This window comes from Salarias fasciatus, chromosome 11 (genome assembly GCF_902148845.1).
Source record: "Salarias fasciatus chromosome 11, fSalaFa1.1, whole genome shotgun sequence".
In the NCBI taxonomy this organism is placed as follows: domain Eukaryota; kingdom Metazoa; phylum Chordata; class Actinopteri; order Blenniiformes; family Blenniidae; genus Salarias; species Salarias fasciatus.
The window spans coordinates 2,019,236-2,037,594 of NC_043755.1; the positions used below are offsets into that span (position 1 = coordinate 2,019,236).

The window sequence follows — 18,359 nt, forward strand, 5'->3', positions numbered from 1 at the left end:
CGCCACATCCCGCCCACCAAAAGCTTTTCGCCGTGAATATCCCACCCTCGAACAGAGAATCCATTATTGACAATACCAAACACTCTCCTACTCCCTGCCATTGACGTCTGACCCCTTCCGCATTTTTTTTCTCTATTCAGAATCACTGATAGCTTTTTGTTTGCCATAACTGCCCCACTTATATTTCCACAGGCGCAGCCCTGCATTGACCGAGCGGCTGAACGCCATGCATATAGCCCAGCGGCGGCTAGCCCATAATAGCCATGATCTTTTAGCTTTCAAACAATGCTGTTAAAATCAGCTCAATGGCGGCATCTTGGCAGCTGTCAAGGATGTCAATATATATTTTGTGCATGTCAAGGCAGAACTTAAGCTAATTGTTGTCAAGCAAAATGGGAGACGTGTGATAATTGATACTGATTAACCGACGACAGGCATTGTCCTCGCGAGCCACGCCGAACATGTTGCTTTTTATTTCTCCTGATTATTTGCACCTCGGCTAATGACTGAGATGTGTAGCAGCACATGAAACTGACAAACGCCATTCCGCGCAAAGGATCTGCTACTTTCCCCCCCCCCCCCGCGCGCCGACGACAGATAAATATTCTGCACGGCGCACGACACTTGAGGTGATTTTACATGCGCAATTAAGTTGTTATTTGCAATGCAGCAAAGCATGAAGGATCGCTAAGAATAAAACACATTAAAAGTAAGACGAACAAGCGAGTGAGAAGAGAAAAGTCGGGAGAATGTGGTCGCCGCTAAAAAAACTTGGAGCTTGATGGTTTGCAACTTGTGACAGGTAATTACTCACGCTAAGCGTTTTCTGAGAACAGGAGAGACGCTCATATTTGATGAATGATTCGCATGTATTTTAATTTTGAGTGTCCTTTGACCTTCAGGGCAAGCTAATGTCTTTTGGGTCACCCCCCCTGGCCGAGCACACACAGACACGCTCTCCTTCATTCTCTGTGAAACACACACACACATGCACACACACACACACACATACACCGACTCGGAGAGAAGGCTATAGGAGTCACAGTTAATGGGATTACCCCAGCAGTCCCGAGCCATCCCTAACCTCACCTCCAGGTCCCACTGTGGCAATCAGAGGCATCAGCATCCTTAACGCATCATGGAGAGTGCTTGTGTTAGCACGCTGTGGGGACCTCTGCTCTCTAACCTTTTAACACAGCGGCACTCTAACTGAAGTGACCTCTGCTGCTTTATGGAGCTACCCCCGAGAACGGACCTAAATGCTGCATCCATCGGGTCACAGTATAAGACACCATTAACCCCAAACCTTTAGACTGGACTCAATATGTTTAAAAATCTCTCCTCCGGCAATCACAGCAGCATCAACACCTTGTAGGTTGACCTTGTCACACGGCGGCGCGGAAAGCGGACCTTTAATGCGGAGGTCACATCTCTAATGGATCTGTACTCATGTGTCTGTGATATGTGTAGCTGACAATAAAAAGAAATGCTAATTTTTTTTATGCCGCTTTGATACTGAAAACACGGGAACTGGTACGCATTCCTTCCTATCCACACTCCCAACACGATTACTTAGAAATGAAGCGGAAAATGGAAGCGATTTATTAACGAGACATTAGAGGCACTTTTAATAACCTTCCCATCCTGCTCAGCGGGGAGCTGCGGATTACACCACACAGGTTTCGGTGACACCAGAAAGGAAGTCCCCCGCCGGGTGTGTGAAGAGCGCAGAGGGACACAATACCCAGCCTGGGGTTCTCACATCCCGCTCTGGGCCCTCACCCCGGGGGGAAGGACAATGGGTTAAAAAGGCATGAATGTCCTGCCTATCCAGGATATAATGTAGGTGGCTGCCACTGGGTCTGAATGGGCTGACAGAACAGCAGAGGGAGAGGCACAAAGAGCCCGTAATAAAAGAGATTCCTCGGGTCAGTAAAGCATTGCATTCACTCTGGCCTCCACAGCTCACAGTTTCTTCTGGTGTATTCACCTTAAGTCCAAACTGCAACAGCTATTGGATATATTGAAAATAGCAAACAGACCTGTGAAGAGTGGGACTCGCTTTATTGTCTCCAAATAAATCTAATTAAAAAAAAAAAAAAATCAGCATTAAAGACGTATATCGCCATCCTCTATATTTATCAACTTTTTGAGCAAATAAAAGTTCACAACTTGTGTATTCATTATGTTGCTTTGTCCTATTTCTGAACCAATTAACAGCCTTCATACATGCACGGGTACGGACTGAACATAATACACTTGAGAGGAAGAACCAAGGTGTTCATCTGAGCGTGTTTGAGTGCACTTAAGAGGAAGAAGAAGAAAAAAAAAAGATCAGCATCCAGCGTCACTCCCACGAAAAGTAGAAGCAAGGATTAGAAGAATTCCACCGTATCAGGTGACATATGTTCGTGCAAAAGTGTGAGAAATCAACGGCTTCATTACTTTCTTTTACGTTTGTGCACAGTTCAAAGGAGCCGAGCACTTTGCCAAGTCTCACTTCAAAACACTATTTCCAGCTGCTGATAAGAAAGTGATTTTTTTTTTTTTTTTAAGCAACTAAAAGAGAAGAAGAGGGGAAAAAAAATCCAAACAATTCATCCAATATATGCAAGTGTCTCTATTGATGTGTGGAGCGAACAATCATTAGAATGCGGAACCATTGTCCAATTCAGTGACTGGGACAATCAGATAATGCAACGAGACGAGGGATGATGCCCACACAGACACATGCCTTTACTGCACCCTTAATCTAATTAAAGTAAATAAACTTATAACTGATCTCCTCGGTGACAAAACACTGCTGAGGAAGCTAATTTGCTTCCTTGTTGTGGCTCCAGAAACAGATAATACTGTTTTATTACACAAAGGTCACCAGGGAAATTAACTTCTGGGCCAGCAAATAAAAGAAAGGCCCAGCACTCAGAATAACAAGTACATACTGATTACATTCAATCATGAGAGTCCCAGTTGGATGGGACGCTGACCTTTCTGTCGGCTTGTCAGGGAATAAGATATGTAAACGCGGGATGGGCCACTCGCACAGGACCGTCCCCGTGTTGTATGGTGGAAACAATCGGGCGCGGCAGCCACTACAAAGCAAATAGTGCAAGTTATCCGTTTGGAAAGAAGTTTAATTTTAACAGTTGAATAGAAATCCATGGCTTCTTCCCAGACTCAATTGGATTAAGAGCACACCACTGAATTCACAATGGGTGAACAAAAAAAAGTTTCATTTTCTTTGTCTCTTGTTGGATACAGCAAAAGTCCAAGAGCATCATTATTCATCTCCATTAAACTGATCATACAAATCCTTTTTTTCCAATAAACCACCCAACAACCATTTAGCGATTGCCTAAATTCCTTTCCAGTATTATTTGTTTAGCTTCCTCTGCAAGCATCAACATGGATGTTTCTTTTATTATATACTTTCATTTCATTTTAGCCCCTCTTGCAGGTGCAGTTAGTCACTGTCTCCCTCTTTCTCCATGATTGATGTTTACAGGTCATAGCAATACTCTTAACTCATTAGTTAGAAAGGGAAAGATGGGAGCACTTGCTGGAGTGAGATATTGCCCAGGAACAGAGGGAGCTATTTCAACGGGGGAGACAGAGAAACTTAGCGTCAGTGTGATAATAGCCCCTGAACTATTGCATGTTTCAATCAATGGAGACAGAAGTAAATAAAAACCAGAGGGGAAGATTCACCGGCATCGATCCCAGCTCAACACAGACCTTGCTGACAATCTATGGTCTGAGCCAGTAATGCTCCCAGTCATCCACAAAATCAATGAAACCCATCCTTTCAATAGCATCCAATTATTAGCACAAAGTAAAGGCAGCCTTCCACAATAAATCAGAAAACTTTATTGAAAAGCGACACAGACAAGATAAATGCTAATTGGAATGTGACTAACATGCAATACTGAAACAATACTGCTGGAATGCTCAACTATGTTTCCAAGTTCTTTTTTATTTCATTAGACTGAAATTTAATTTTGATAATCTGCATTAGAGCAACATTTTGCAACAAACTGTAGATTAAAAACATAACTAATTCACACATGTAGTTTCTCATGAGCAGTGCTTTTCTTATTACTTATTCTGACAATACTATATATTAGCAAAGTATCACTGACTCTTGATGTAAAATCTCAATCTGTAAAACAAGTCCAGACAGCAGCTGGAAATATCTGAACTTCTGTTAAACCAGAAGATAACAAAGCATGAAAGGAATCAAACTGAGACGTTTATCAGGAAAGTGACCACATTTCTTTCAAACTGGTGATGGTTAATGGAAATCTCTAAATGCATAAATAAACTGATGTGGTTAACACTTCCTTTAAAATATTCTTGAAATATTTTGACTAAAATAATCTGTAGAAGAAAACAGGATTTAAATTATTATGGAGTCTGTCAAATAATTCCCTAATAAGGCTTCTTTAGATAAGTTCTGATTCAGTGATCCACTACTGATCATTACTCATTTCAGGAAATGTTGGTGAATGTTTCAGTGTGAAAGATTGGTTGATTCACAAAATCTCTTTGCATCAATCCCCTACCTAAATTATCAAATAGGCATACAATAATTGAGACCGTCCGTAAAGCTGGTTGAAATATCATCAGTGGCGCAAACAGCACTGAAAAGCCGAAACTCTAAAAATCATTTATCATCCACAAATAAAGTGGAAGCAATCACTAAGTAGAAATAAATCTGAACAGATTTTTGTTGATGAACTTTTCATCCATTGAAAGACCTTTCGTTCGTGTTGTTTCTCTTGTATCCTGTACAGGATACATGAGGCAACTATGGCCACACGATGTTTTTTTTATTGTGTTTTTTATGTTAGAAAATAAAGAAATGAACGATTGGAGAAGTCTGATTTTGGACAAACAACTTATAACTATTTGAGAGAAACAGTATATTATATTTTCCTTCATTGCTATCCTGATATGACGTCCATATATCCCATAAAATCACGAACACACTTGTAGTCATGTGAGTTTTGTAATCAAGCTTCTCTTGTCAGAACTTTTGTTTGTGATTTAGTGGGCTGATCATTCAGACTTGACATGGCGAGGAGCTTTTTTCTAAACCTCCTGAGGACAGCGCGGTCTCCCTCCAGCCCTCAGTGTGGCTTCCGTGACTGTTAAGGATGTCCAATGTTCCCCTCTGCTGGCCTCAGAGTAATATCCATTAATTTCCCATCATAGTTTGTGTTAATTAAAAAAGCTACAGGTTTAATTGCCGTTAAATGTAATGATGTTAGATCTCACGTTCATGTGTTCGGCTCCACCCATCAGCAGCTCGTTACTCAGACTTGTTGGTTTTAATCAGATAGAGAAGGAAGACTTGTCTCCAATTATCTGCTCCGCTTCATCATTTAATCTTGCTGGAACAACTCTTCCCATGTACTGCTGCACATGGAGGGAACTGTGTGCTTTAGTTTATCAAGCAAAAAACAATAACAAAAACAAATCAACTACTTGCAGAGAGTATCATTTAAATTACCAGAGGTGGAAAGAAACTGTACTGTACATTAAGGGTCAGCAGAATGTAACTTGTTTTCTTTTTCTTCAAATTCCTTTCTACATGAGTTTCAGATGTAATTCATGGTATTTTACATGAAGTCTACTTATGTTTTAGTGATTGAATTCAGAAAATAATTGCATTTCTTACTCTAAACCAGAGGTGTCAAACATAAGGCCCGTGGGCCACAACTGGCCTGCATGAAACCCTAAATTGGCCCTGCTAAAATACCAAGCAAACTGTAAAAAATTTCGAGGAAAACATTGAGTTTTTAACATATTTCTTAAAGCTCGTGTCCGGAGTTTTGAAAGAGAGAGGTTTTTTTAATCCAACGTCTGGAGGTTCCGCCCTCCCTCTGCTTTCATGAGCGACCAAGCCACGCCCCTTTGATTGTGCACGCGAATTATCTGTCGGGTGAAAATGAGAGCCTCTGAGTCCTACAGCATCCGACACGTTTAGCTGTTTACGGTGGATGTTCAGCAGATAGTGGATATATCCGAGGTAAGCGCAGCGGCTGCTGCGTAGCTAACTCACCTCTGCCTGGGCGAGTGCGCGTGCTCTCTGGCTGCGTGCACACTTTGATTGACAGCACGACAAGGCGGAAGCTCGAACGCCATTGGCTGACGCTGACCGGCGCTTTTTCGGATAACATGGGGGTCTATGAGACGAAGGCGGGGCTCATAAATAAATTTTTATATTGCTTTATGCTAACATTATATTGTAGTATCGAACCAGACTGACACATTTAAGCTCTGTTTAAAAAATGATACATACATTGGAAACCAACGGAAACTCCGGACACGAGCTTTAAGAATAGTGGACAAAACAAGACAACACAGACACTCGAGCTGATATTCAAAGCTAGCTACCGCGTGGCTCAAAGCCCTGCTGTCAGGGTGAATTTGTAAAAAGATGGATGCATAATGCTGAAGGCTAAAGGAGAACATCTTTGGACATTTGACAGTATTTTGCACAAGAAGACATCATTAAACTGGCTTCATTTTGAGACTGTGGTTATTTTTTCTTGTCATTGCTAGCAAATATAGATATTTCCATTATACTCTGTGCCACAACTAAAGAAAATCTTGAAATTTTGTTAACCTTTAAACGATAGTGGATTATGGAAGTATTTTATCGGTCGGGCCTCAAAGATGACTCAAGGTGAAAATGGGCTGGATGTGGCCCCTGAACTAGAAACGCATTGTGATCTGTGTGACTGTTGGTGAGGAAGCTGGTGTATCCACATAGACAAAACAATCACCAGAGTTAGATTTTGTGTGTGTGTGGTTCAAACATTACCAAAGTTAGAGAAAAAGTTCAAGATGGCTTTTGAACTTCTCTAAGGAAATAAGGTACTTTATTGACTTCTATCAGATGTTGTAGTTCTTACCAAGCAAAGGGTTCAAGTACTTTTGAAATCTCTGAAAATGAGTCAGTGCAATCAGAATTTTAAGAGTTTATTCTGACCCCCTCCACAAAAAAAGTCTTTCTCACGACTCATGTTCACATTTCAACACTCAAACTTGTAGGTGTATCCAGTATTAAGGATTTGGGTAGAGTGCTGAAACTTATTTGTTTCACATTTCAATGTCATAACTGAGGGATCATAAAGGAGAAGCTGTATTAATAAATCATCATACTGCAACAGTTTTAGCTAATGAACAGTAAATTGTCTCAATGCTGGTGAAAGTTTTTGGGACAAAAAATGACAGCTGTGTCATTTCTCAAATATAATCTTCTTTATTTGTGTAATGTTTGAGCCTGTGCCTCGGCTGGTCGTGAAACTTCTCTCACCAGTTGGATCGGTGCCTGTTGTGGGTACAGGAGGAGCTCAGGTATTATCGCACTAATTTATGAGCTTCCCCTAAACGCCATAAATCTCTTCTGTTCTCATCAGAACCGCTGCTGTTACAGAACTGTTCCCGATAACTATGCACACAGGATAAATCAATTTGTCTTCATCCAAAAATACTTTCGGGTGACGTAGCCGCTGCAGACCTGTCAGTCACATGACGACCTGATCATGCTCGCCTTGTCCTAAAAGGTCAAACCCTTCTTTAACAAAATAAATAACGGCTTCAATGTATTTGGTTTTGGTTAAGTACTGGGGTGCATGACTAATGTCAACAGTTCTGCAGTGTTTGGGAGGATGTATTTCAGGCCAACCTCTCGCTCTCCCGCCCTCCCGGAAACCCGTCGGCAATCTCATGTCAAGTGTGTGGCCTCCCTTCACCGCCTCGGTGCTTGAAGTGGTGGTAGAACACACTTGCTTGCACTAGGAAGGGGAAGAAAATCTGATTAAACAATTAGTGTCAATTAGCCCCGACCAAATCATTCTACAAACAATTGGTCTCTAGTGCCCGGCTTAATTACAGGCGACTTTCAGCTCCTTATCAGGAGCCATGTCGCCTGTGATTCATGTCCGACTCACGCCTGTCCCTCAAGCACCATCAATTATCCACCAGTAAACAAAACACCAGGCAAGAAAAAAAAAAAAAAAACAGCTCCAGGTCCCAGGCCTGATTAGCATACCTCTATGTATGCTTGTCAGCTACAGCAGGAAGCAAGAGGTGATCAAACCAGGGATGTGATGTGATGAACAGCAAGGTGAAAAATGATATGAAGACCTGATTGATCAAGGGGGGGGGGGGGGGGGGGGGGGGGGGGGGGGGGGGAACAGGGCTTTGTTGAGGTCTAATACGAGTTTAAATCGTCACATTTTTATAGGGCTTTATGGTGATCTGGCAAATGGATTTACACAAATCATCCCATTTTCAAAGCTGTGGTTTTGATTCAATATCGGAAATATGAATTAAAACGCATCATGCTTCATCCGGCGCGTCGCACGTTTACACAAAAGTGACTCATCTGATTGTAGTCCGTGTGGTTTAAAGTAATAACATGTCTCATTTTGAAGTTTAATCAGGCAAATACAAAGGCATGTCAGTACAAACACTTCTAAAAATGTGAGGTCGCACCTCTGCTTTCAACACACAAACACTTTATGCATACACCAAACATACACAACGCACAAACGTGTGAAGGAGAGCGACAGCAGGCACCATGACATGTTAAATTACCCCGGTGATGTATAGCTTAATGAACCCCTTGTGTTGATCACGCTCCACATTAATCAACAGCCATGAACAGATTCCCTTATTTTCTCAATGCTGCCTTGATAAACTGCAATTTCATTTAACCTTGGACAGCAACTTTAATAGCTTCCACAGGACAACTGTCAATACTTCCCTGGGTATACAGTGATTAAATTGCAAGGCGAGAAGTGTGTCCCAGCTTCCTCCTCGAGCTCATCCCGCTTCTCCCTCTCTTCACACTCCTGCCCCCACCAGCCCCCTTTACTTCAAATCACAATTTGTACTTTCACACTTGTCGACTGTTCTTCAAATTCAAAGTCAAAACCGTAATCGCCGTTACGCTGATTGTTGTGGTTCTCCTTTCGGAACGGCAGATTGTGGACACTCGCATCCAAAAAGCAAAAAGATATTCCACAATCAGCTGCTGAGATTTTACCCCATAAATAAATGTTACTTTGGATAAAAAAAAGCCAATATTTGCAAATGTGCAAATACTGCAACCCCTTAAAATATCTAAATGTTGCCTAAAATACGTGCAATGATTATTTTTTTATGGCGTGTGAGATGTGTGGTCTTTCACACGAACATCTGCCAATGGAGAATTTTCTCGTTGTCCTCAAACTCAGTGGACAGACTAAAACAAGACGGTGACAGGCTGTGACCTGAGCCCTGTCATAATGATTTTCAGTGATATCCTCCACCCTTGTCAATTTAGCATAAATTATCAGCCATGAAAGGCCTGCTGGCTGATTAAAACCAATTGTCTGGGTAGGGAAGGACAAGGCAACCTCTTTATTATATGATAAACTAAGTTAATGGAAGAAGACAATCTCTCCGCTGGGAAATCGGACTGACTCTTAATTAAAGCATTGTGTTTTCTCTGCTGCAGAGAAAAGTCTTTCTATTATCCTGACATGCACTTGATCGGAAACTTTAGGAACACAGTGACAGGTAAACAGAGGCAACAAGCCAGGATTTTTTTTTCCAAACTAACAGTTTATTTTACACAGTTATTCTTCCTGTGTTAATACCTGACATGTGGGGGATGGAGGAAATTGAAATGTATATTTGTACAGCTTGCAAATATAATCAGTGCCAATAAGAAAATATTCTAAACAAATAATGCAAGTGTTTTTCACAGATTTGATTATCAAAACAAATGCCTTACACTTTCTAATTACACTTGATCTCAAAACACATTATCACCCTTGGAGAACATGTTTCATTATCACGTGCAGAACTGAAAGGACTCTGAGTTGCGCGCCGCATGTGCTGCGGGAGAAAATCACTATTGTTATTCGGCCTCGTCTGCACTCGGCAAACAATACAAGTTTGCCTTACTCTTGTGCTCCTCGGATGACATAACAGAAAAGCAAACATTTCTCTGTCCTGTGCCTCTCGTCGGCTTCCTCCACCCACACTTGAGAGGTGACAGGCGTACACCCGGACTTCCATTATTATCCAACACAGCAAGAATGCCTGCAGGAGGATAATTACTGAAACTTGAAGAGCCAGGGCTAATCCTAAGTACTTCACTTTGTATGACTGCCTCGCCCGCCTGTCTCTTAGACTGCCGCTCACACTGACAAAGTGCAATGTTGGGCTCAGTGAAAGTCAATAAGAAGACCTCATGGCCCACAGAAGTAGCAGTCAAGCCAAATGGTGGCAAAATACACTGTTATCACTGTTTATCATAAGCAGCCGCTGTTTGAAACACTGTAATCTATCACCCGGGCCCAGAAAACAAGCGATCTGGGACATACAGATCATAGCGTCCAATAAGTCTATGCAACAAATCCACAAATAAATTGCCCGACTCCTTTTATTTTGATAGATAGGCAGTCCTTTAGTGAGAGGAGAGAGCACGAAGAGCACAGATAGATGGTGGAGAGCTAACAGTAGAAGGAGGGCAGCACTGACAGCCACTATATAACCTGATCTATAAAGTCCTGGCCACAGATATTCACTGCTGCTGCTGCTGCTGCCGCTGCTGTCAGCCATGCTTTGACTGACAGCTGCTGAGACAGATCATTAGCACCCTTTCCTGACATATTTGCATGACAGACCCATCACATGACACCCACTGTAATTCCGAGGATATTCGTTATTTAACATACAATTATCTTAATATGGGGAGACAAATTATGCCCACCCAAGTTACCATTTACATGGTCTCCATGTAAACCGTCAACGTGGCGGTGCTGAACAAAGCAGCCACTGCCAGCAGTTGTCATCTATAAGAAGCTAGTTTGAATTAAAAGCTTTCACTCAAGAGGACGAGTCATGATTTCATTTTATGTGAATGTAGTAAATGCATACTCTTTGACTTATGGGGAGGCGACGAGCGGCTTTTTGTTTTGATTTTGGCTTCAGCTCCACAAAACTTCAACGGGAGAGAGAAAAGTTTTTTTTTTTCTTCTTCTCTGGCCGTGCCCATTCATCCCAGGAGGAACCAGAGGCTCCCGTCCTGCCAGACAAAGACAGGAACAGCTGGCTGATCGATACCCGACAAAGGCTCGGAGGTTAGAGCAGTCAAAAGATTGTTAACTAGCCATTTTATTTGCCAGACATTTATATCATTGTTTATGGTTCAGTGCACCCCTTCAGTACGGGCCATGCTGCACACCTGTGCTTGGAACACTTTCAGGGCCTCTTGAGCCACTCAGCATGACCCCGATAGATAGATAGATAGATAGATAGATAGATAGATAGATAGATAAATAGATAAGAGCAATAAGATGGATAGAGCAGGTGTATTTTCAGTATAGTGGCTGTAATTGGACTACAAGTGTGCATTCCTGCAAATGCAATCTGTATTTATGTTTGTGTGAGCGTGAGTGTTGGTATACCCCACACACCAGCCGACCAACACATGGCTCTGCTGCCACCCCTCTGGCTCGTGTTGCGAGTGCCCCTGCAGGCTGGCAGAGAGGGGAGACCCTCTCTGCGGCTCACCCAGGCGGAGAGGGGCTTCCTGCACATCTTTTGTCACACCATTTGGGCCCTTGTGTCTGTGACTGCCCTGCTCCTCCGGACCCACTTGGCAGCCACCGTGCAGACGGACATCTGCTCCTTCCAACCTCCCGGTGAATAGAGAAAACAACAACCAACAGAGCCTGCTCTCTTACACTATACTTTGTGCGCTTTTATTGTGCACTGCTGTTACACTCTGCTATCTATCCATTAACTACCCGTTTATCTATAAATACTACAAAAAAAAATCACATACTCATTTTGAAAATTGTTAAAAATAAAAAAGTAAAACCACAATTATTTAAAAACAATAATAATATTAATGATAATAAATAAAAGACTAATGTCCCTGAGATGTGAGCTACAAGTGATTACCTTCAGAACAATCTTTGATCAGAAGGTCCTCAGATTATTGAACTGCTCCATGAAACCTCAACACACACTCCTCCATCTCCGGCCTGACTCTTTTCTCCCTGTTCTCTTCGCAGGGTGATTCTGAAGCACGCAATATTGAACACACTTTGTTCGTGCTCAGCGGCCCAGAATAACTCGGTCATTATGGTGGCGAAAGGGACAGGTTTTGAGTTTGATTTCATGATGGTAATATAGCCCATGTGTGTCGGAGAAGAAAGCCTTCAATGGGGACATCTGTTCAATGCGGCTTACAGTTACAGCCGCGCGATAGGGACAACCTGTGCGCACAATGTGAACCGGGACCGACCCTTTAACTCTTGGTGAACGCAACAGGCAACTCAAGACCTTTTTTTTTTTCCTTCCCCATTTTCAAAAAATACTGAGCCAATAATAAATTAGACGAACGATTCAGACGTGATTAAGCCTCTGCTGTGGCAGTGTTGCTTCAGGAACAAGGTGTTTCCTGTCGGCGAGTTATCACACTGACCTCTGACACCAGGCTTTGCTGGTATGATCACTTGGTAATTTGTCACCAGAGGCCAACATGTCCCCTGAAGCTGTGGTCCCCACCACGCAGTCCATATGCGTAAAATCACTGTTGCGCACGACAGAGTGGCAACATGTTTTTTTTTTTTTTTTATCAATATTATTTTTAGAAAATAACAAGGGGAAAAGCAATATAAATATCTATTTTTAATTTTATCCGTGTCTTTTTTCTACATATACATTTATCTCAATTGTGGTAAATTCCAACATAATGTTCAGGGATGATGGTGCATGAGGGTGAAAGTGGGCTTTTTTTCCTGAGTTATTCCTAATTGAATTGCCAGTGTAACATTTATCTGGCTTGCTCCACAGTCTCAGCGGCAGCAGGAGATGCAGTTTCCCTCTGCTGCATGGGAGCAAACGTCGAGGGTCAATCAATGCACCGCGCAGCGGAGACGCACGGTAGGTTTTATGACTCGGTCACATTTTATTCGCTTCATACGAGCGATATTAGCAGCTTGGCGTGACTTTGTGACGCTCCTGTGATTGGTTATTTTCAGCAAATTGATGGACATAATTTACCCAAATAAGCCCGGTGGATGATGCACGCGTTTGCATTTTTTTTTCCTCAAAATAATGTTTTTTGCATAAATATTTTAACGACTATTTATGGTGACGCCTTATTTTTCAATGAAATCATTTAATTGACGTGTTTAAATTGAAGTTTAAGAAGAAGCGTTAATACATAATTCATGCATGAGCAGATACTAAATTGCACGCGGAGTAAATGTTAGAAATTAGTTGTAATTGCTCGCAATTATTTGTACAAATTTGATATATACTGCATATACGCTGTAGGAATAATGATTAACCTGCAGCACAAAAGTGCAAAGGATAATGTTGCTGCATCTCCTTCACGGTGTTTAACATGCTGTGATATTCTGAATAATTTCCACTGTTATTTTTCCCCCCACTCCATTATTTACACGTGAAGGTAAAGCGGCGTAAATCCAAAAAGCTGTTGTCCAATCGTAGAAACACAAGAATTAATCAGTTGCTCCATCTATCACGCTGTGTAATAAAGGAAGCGACATGGGTTAGGCAGATGATGTGATGAATAATCCCTGGTCGTTTTAATTAACTTTTCCCTGTCCTGTAATGACCAAGCTGGTCAACAGACCCGGTCAATAAGCATGTTAATATCAAACAAATAAAACTGCGGATGATTAAAAACCTCCTGCGTTATTAAATTTGAAATTCAAATGAAATTTATGCTTCCAGTGCAGACTGCATGCTAATGGCTCCAGCAGAGTCTCAGGGTTCAACACGCGGTTTGCCTACAACTTCTTATTATGTAACAAGAGCTTCTTTCACTATGGATTTTACTAAATGTCAGAGGACAAAGTGATGAACCAATTCAATAAAACAAGCTTATCATTTTATTTCCAGACACTGAGAGCAATCAATCACTTTATTAAATAATTCAAATTAACATACGGCTCCAACATTAAATAAATTGGCAATCACCCCTGGAGAAAAAAAAAATCTACATTTTTGAATTCTGTAATTTTGAGGCAGTAAATTTTCTAAAGTCAACTACATCGACCCCTCATCATCTTCATCTGCTGGTTGAGACTGATACAGCCTATAATAAAATGAATAATCTCCCCCCGGAATGCAGCATGTAGCCGTTTTAATCAAAACTGTCAAGATAATTGAAAACAATTACAGTAATGCGAAAGTTTGAGACGGTATAATCGAGGTCCTCGGCCAGAACAAAGCAGCCTCTATATCCTGTGTAATAGTTTGTGTATATTAACTCTTAAGAAGTTAAAAGATGTAAAAATCCCTCTGAGTGCAAGCGACATAATCATTTTCTGGTATACGAGGGAGAAGCAAAGAGGGGGAAAATGAGAGAAGTTCTTGGACACCCTGACAAATTACGATTTGACAGTGAAACTCAAATACGTATAAAGTGCACTCGTTGAAACTTTGCTTTAAAGGTGAAAAACGTATAAAACTTTGACCTGAGAGAAAACAAGAAATGGAACTGGCTTCTGGAGGAGCTTGGTTTTATTTACAATATCAGCAGCTTTTTTTTTTTAAATTTAGTTATGGAGGTGTAAAGCCTGAATTGTTCCAATTATATATACATACATGTACACAAAAATATACACCGGCATATCTCACATCAGCAGACTCGGGTCTCCTCTTCGCCGTTCTTTAAAAATTTATAGAACGTGATGTCGAGTCAAATTTCAATAAGTAGCCCCCTAATTCCTCCTTCCTAATTCACTCTCATTTAACTTTACCTTCCTTCCGCTGTCTTTTATGATGTCGGGGGCGGTGGGATGTGGTGGATGGGATGGGTGGGGGCGGGAGTGGGGGGGGGGGGGGGGGGGTGTCTGAGGCGCGCGGTGGATGACCTCACGGTGCCGCGCGGCGGTGCGGCGCGGCGCGGCCGCTGATTGGTCGCCCGTGTCACAGCGGCACTTCAAAGCCGGAGAGGAGCCTACAATTGTGGAAGAATGGGCGGAACACATCATTGTATTGCACACCTCTAAAAAAAAAACAGTGCTCTGATTCATAAATATAAAAAGATCCTCTGAGGAGGGCAGTGTTTTTTTGTGTGATGGCAACTTCACTTCTAGGGGTGAGTCTAAAGGACTTTCTTACGGGTTTAATTAGTTCTTGTCATTGTCCCGCGGAGGGGGATTAAACTTAGAGCGCTCGCAAACTCTCCGCGGCGCCAGTGCCTTGCTCATATTTTCAGGAAGCGGTTCGTGTGAGAAAGTTGCAGCTCTGTGAGACGGGATAGAAGTTTGTCGTGGCGCTCAGAAACACTCATGTTCTCCTCGTCTGGCATGCATTTGTAAACTCCGTGTGTCGCATTTCACGCTGTCTGCTTTCCGTTCGTCCAGGTAGGATGCGATTCTAATGTATTGTGATGATTGGGGGAAAAAAAGGATTGAGAAATATGAAAAGCTGTTCAGTTCGAGCGGAGATAAATATTCCAAAATGTGTTGAATGATCATGCTGAAGTTGTGCGGCTGACCGGTCACTTACAGCTCTTTCTTGTGCTTTCAGGAGGAGCCGAGGTTAGGATCGACTCCTTTAGCCATGTTAGCTGCAACATGTAATAAAATAGGGAGTCCGAGCCCTTCACCGTCAACAATTTCGGATAATTCGTCGTTTGGAAAAGGTTTCCACCCGTGGAAAAGAGCCGCCGCCAGCAGCTGCAGCCTCGGATCTGGCCTGTCCGGGTTCGGGGTGTCCCGGAACGGATCCGGCATCTCGGACTCTTTCGGCACCAACAGCTCCCCCGGATCCAGTGCCTTCTCCCTGACGTCTGGTGCCTCGTCTGGCTCTCACTTTGGAAACGATTACTCTGTTTTCCCAGCCTCCGTTTCGAGCAGCTCCCAAGAGTCCAGCCACCAGCCGGTGTTCATCTCCAAGGTGCACACCTCGGTGGACAGTCTGCAGGGCATCTATCCCAGGATGAGCGTGGCGCACCCGTACGAGTCCTGGTTCAAGTCGTCCCACCCCGGCATCCCCGCGGGAGAGGTCGGCACCACGGGAGCCTCCGCGTGGTGGGACGTGGGAGCGGGATGGATAGACGTTCAGAACTCTAACGGAGCAGCACTACAAACCTCCTTACATTCCGGTGGACTCCAGACCTCCTTGCACTCTCCTCTGGGCGGATATAATTCAGATTACTCGAGTTTGAGTCACTCTGCTTTCAGCACGAGTCCCTCTCCGCACCTGTTGACAACCGGCCAGCACCTGATGGACGGTTTCAAGCCGGTGTTATCCTCCTATCCGGACACGAGCCCTTCTCCGTTAGCAGGGGCGGGGGGCACGATGCTCTCTGGGGGTCCGCCCGCCTCTTTAGCGGGGTCCCCGAGGTCATCCGCCCGCCGGTACTCGGGCAGAGCCACGTGCGACTGTCCGAACTGCCAGGAGGCGGAGAGACTGGGACCGGCGGGCGCCAGCCTCCGGAGGAAAGGGCTCCACAGCTGTCACATCCCCGGCTGCGGGAAGGTTTACGGGAAGACGTCGCACCTGAAGGCGCACTTGAGGTGGCACACGGGCGAGAGGCCGTTCGTGTGCAACTGGCTCTTTTGTGGGAAGAGATTCACGCGCTCCGACGAGCTGCAGCGACATTTACGCACGCACACCGGGGAGAAACGGTTCGCGTGCCCGGTGTGCAACAAGAGATTTATGCGCAGCGACCACCTGAGCAAACACGTAAAGACTCACAGCGCCGGGGGGTCCGCCGGCTCCGGCTCCGGGGGCAGCGGGGGGAAGAGGGGCAGCGACACCGACAGCGAGCACAGCGCGCCGGGCAGCCCTCCGTGCCATTCCCCGGACCTGTTGCACCCGCCCGAGTCAGCCCAGGGAGTAGGCATGAACGGCCTCTAAACACTCTCCTCGGCTGAAGTTCAAACTGTTACAAACAGCAGAGTGTTATGACGGAACGGTCCCAGAGGACAAGTGGACGCGCCTTGGCGCGCGCGCGATGTTCTTCTCACTGAGTGTTGTCATCTTAATGAGAAAACAGGCCTCATCGTTTCTCTGACTTTTTTCCCCCCTCAAGTGTTTAAGACTACTAATTGCATTATTTGATAGCTGTCTCATCAGGAACTTCTCATTCATACATCCGCGGTGTGTGTGTTCGTGTACTGGATTTCTTGTGGCACGAGGGAAAGTTTCCGCAGCGCGATCCTGAATCAAACCCGCCTGACCTTTGATTTCTAATTTCAAAAAAAAAAAAAAAAAGAAAAATACGAGGGCCTGCTGAAGTTGTGCAAACTGCTGTCATGTCGTACATTTTGTTTAAAAAAAAAAAAACCAAACACTGGCACTTTATTATCGAGCAGGAGGAATTGTTTCTTTTTTTCCTTTCTCTTTTCTGTCACTGAGTGGATGAGCTGCTCGATATGAACAAAAATACCATGTAGGACGGTTTAGCGAGAGCAGAAAAAGGGACGTGGTGGTTTTCTTTGTATCGTCTGATGATGAGAAAGCAGCTGGAGATTATGATCACATATTGCTTTTCACGCCACAGCCTACAGTATGTGCGCCAAGTTTGTAAGTGGGCCAATCGAGGTTACCGACTCGCGCCTTCGCTGCAAATTGTGTTGTATATAATAAGAAATGTAGGTTAGAATAATTACAGCCCAATGTAAAGGTGAGCAATGTATTTGTCCAGGAGACGATTTTGTATAGGTATTTCTAGTTGTATATGGACTCTAGTAAATATTTGAAAATATACGGAATATGTACTTGGATTTTTTTTCTTTGACATGATATGAAATGTATTGTGGGGAGTTCTATTTAACCACCAGTTTTCTTGTATTTAGGGGTCTATCATTAGGCGCACTTTGAATTTATTTGTACGGTTTTGAAATCATTTACTGTTTACCCACTCGTTTAATTTAAGTACGCATGTTGTAAAGTGATTTTAATTTTACAATGATATTTTTTTTCCCTCTTCTCCGAGAATGGCTTTTTATTTAAGCCACTCAATAAAGTCAGTATGAATTCAGAAGCAGCTGATCGACTCAGTTTCTTCATTTTTTTGAGTCGATGAAATTATTTTTTTTCTTACAAGAGCAGAAAGTTTAAAATCTAAAAATATATTTCCTGTATTTTTATTATTAGCGAAAAATATTGTGAAAACTGCATTTCATAGTCTCAATATTCAGTTGGTGGTGATTGTGGTTTTCGGATGAGAGCGCAGAGGCCTGCGTGGCGCAGCAGCAGGGCCTCCACCTGCAACTCCATCCTTTATTTAATAACTCCCATTAATAACACTTTCTGAAGAAATAACAATCAACCAATACTTACATTTTCCTGGT

At 43.2% G+C, this 18,359-nt stretch overlaps 1 protein-coding gene across 2 annotated transcripts; it reads left to right on the forward strand.

Moving 5' to 3' along the window:
- The first annotated feature begins 15,064 nt into the window (after positions 1-15,064).
- On the forward strand, positions 15,065-16,921 carry sp8b (sp8 transcription factor b). Of its 2 annotated transcripts, none has more exons than XM_030102443.1 (2): positions 15,065-15,151; positions 15,586-16,921. In XM_030102443.1, exons 1-2 carry the CDS (start codon positions 15,131-15,133, stop codon positions 16,918-16,920), a joined length of 1,356 nt encoding a protein of 451 aa, XP_029958303.1. In that variant the 5' UTR covers positions 15,065-15,130; the 3' UTR covers position 16,921. The 2 variants fall into 2 exon arrangements, with proteins under 2 accessions (XP_029958303.1, XP_029958304.1); XM_030102444.1 differs by lacking the exon at positions 15,065-15,151 and adding an exon at positions 15,324-15,419.
- The last annotated feature ends 1,438 nt before the right edge of the window (positions 16,922-18,359 follow it).

Coding starts and splice junctions, on each gene's coding strand:
- sp8b (XM_030102443.1), top strand. CDS start 15,131: ATGGCAACTTCACTTCTAGGG. Junction 15,152..15,585: donor TGGCAACTTCACTTCTAGGG/GTGAGTCTAAAG, acceptor TTGTGCTTTCAG/GAGGAGCCGAGGTTAGGATC.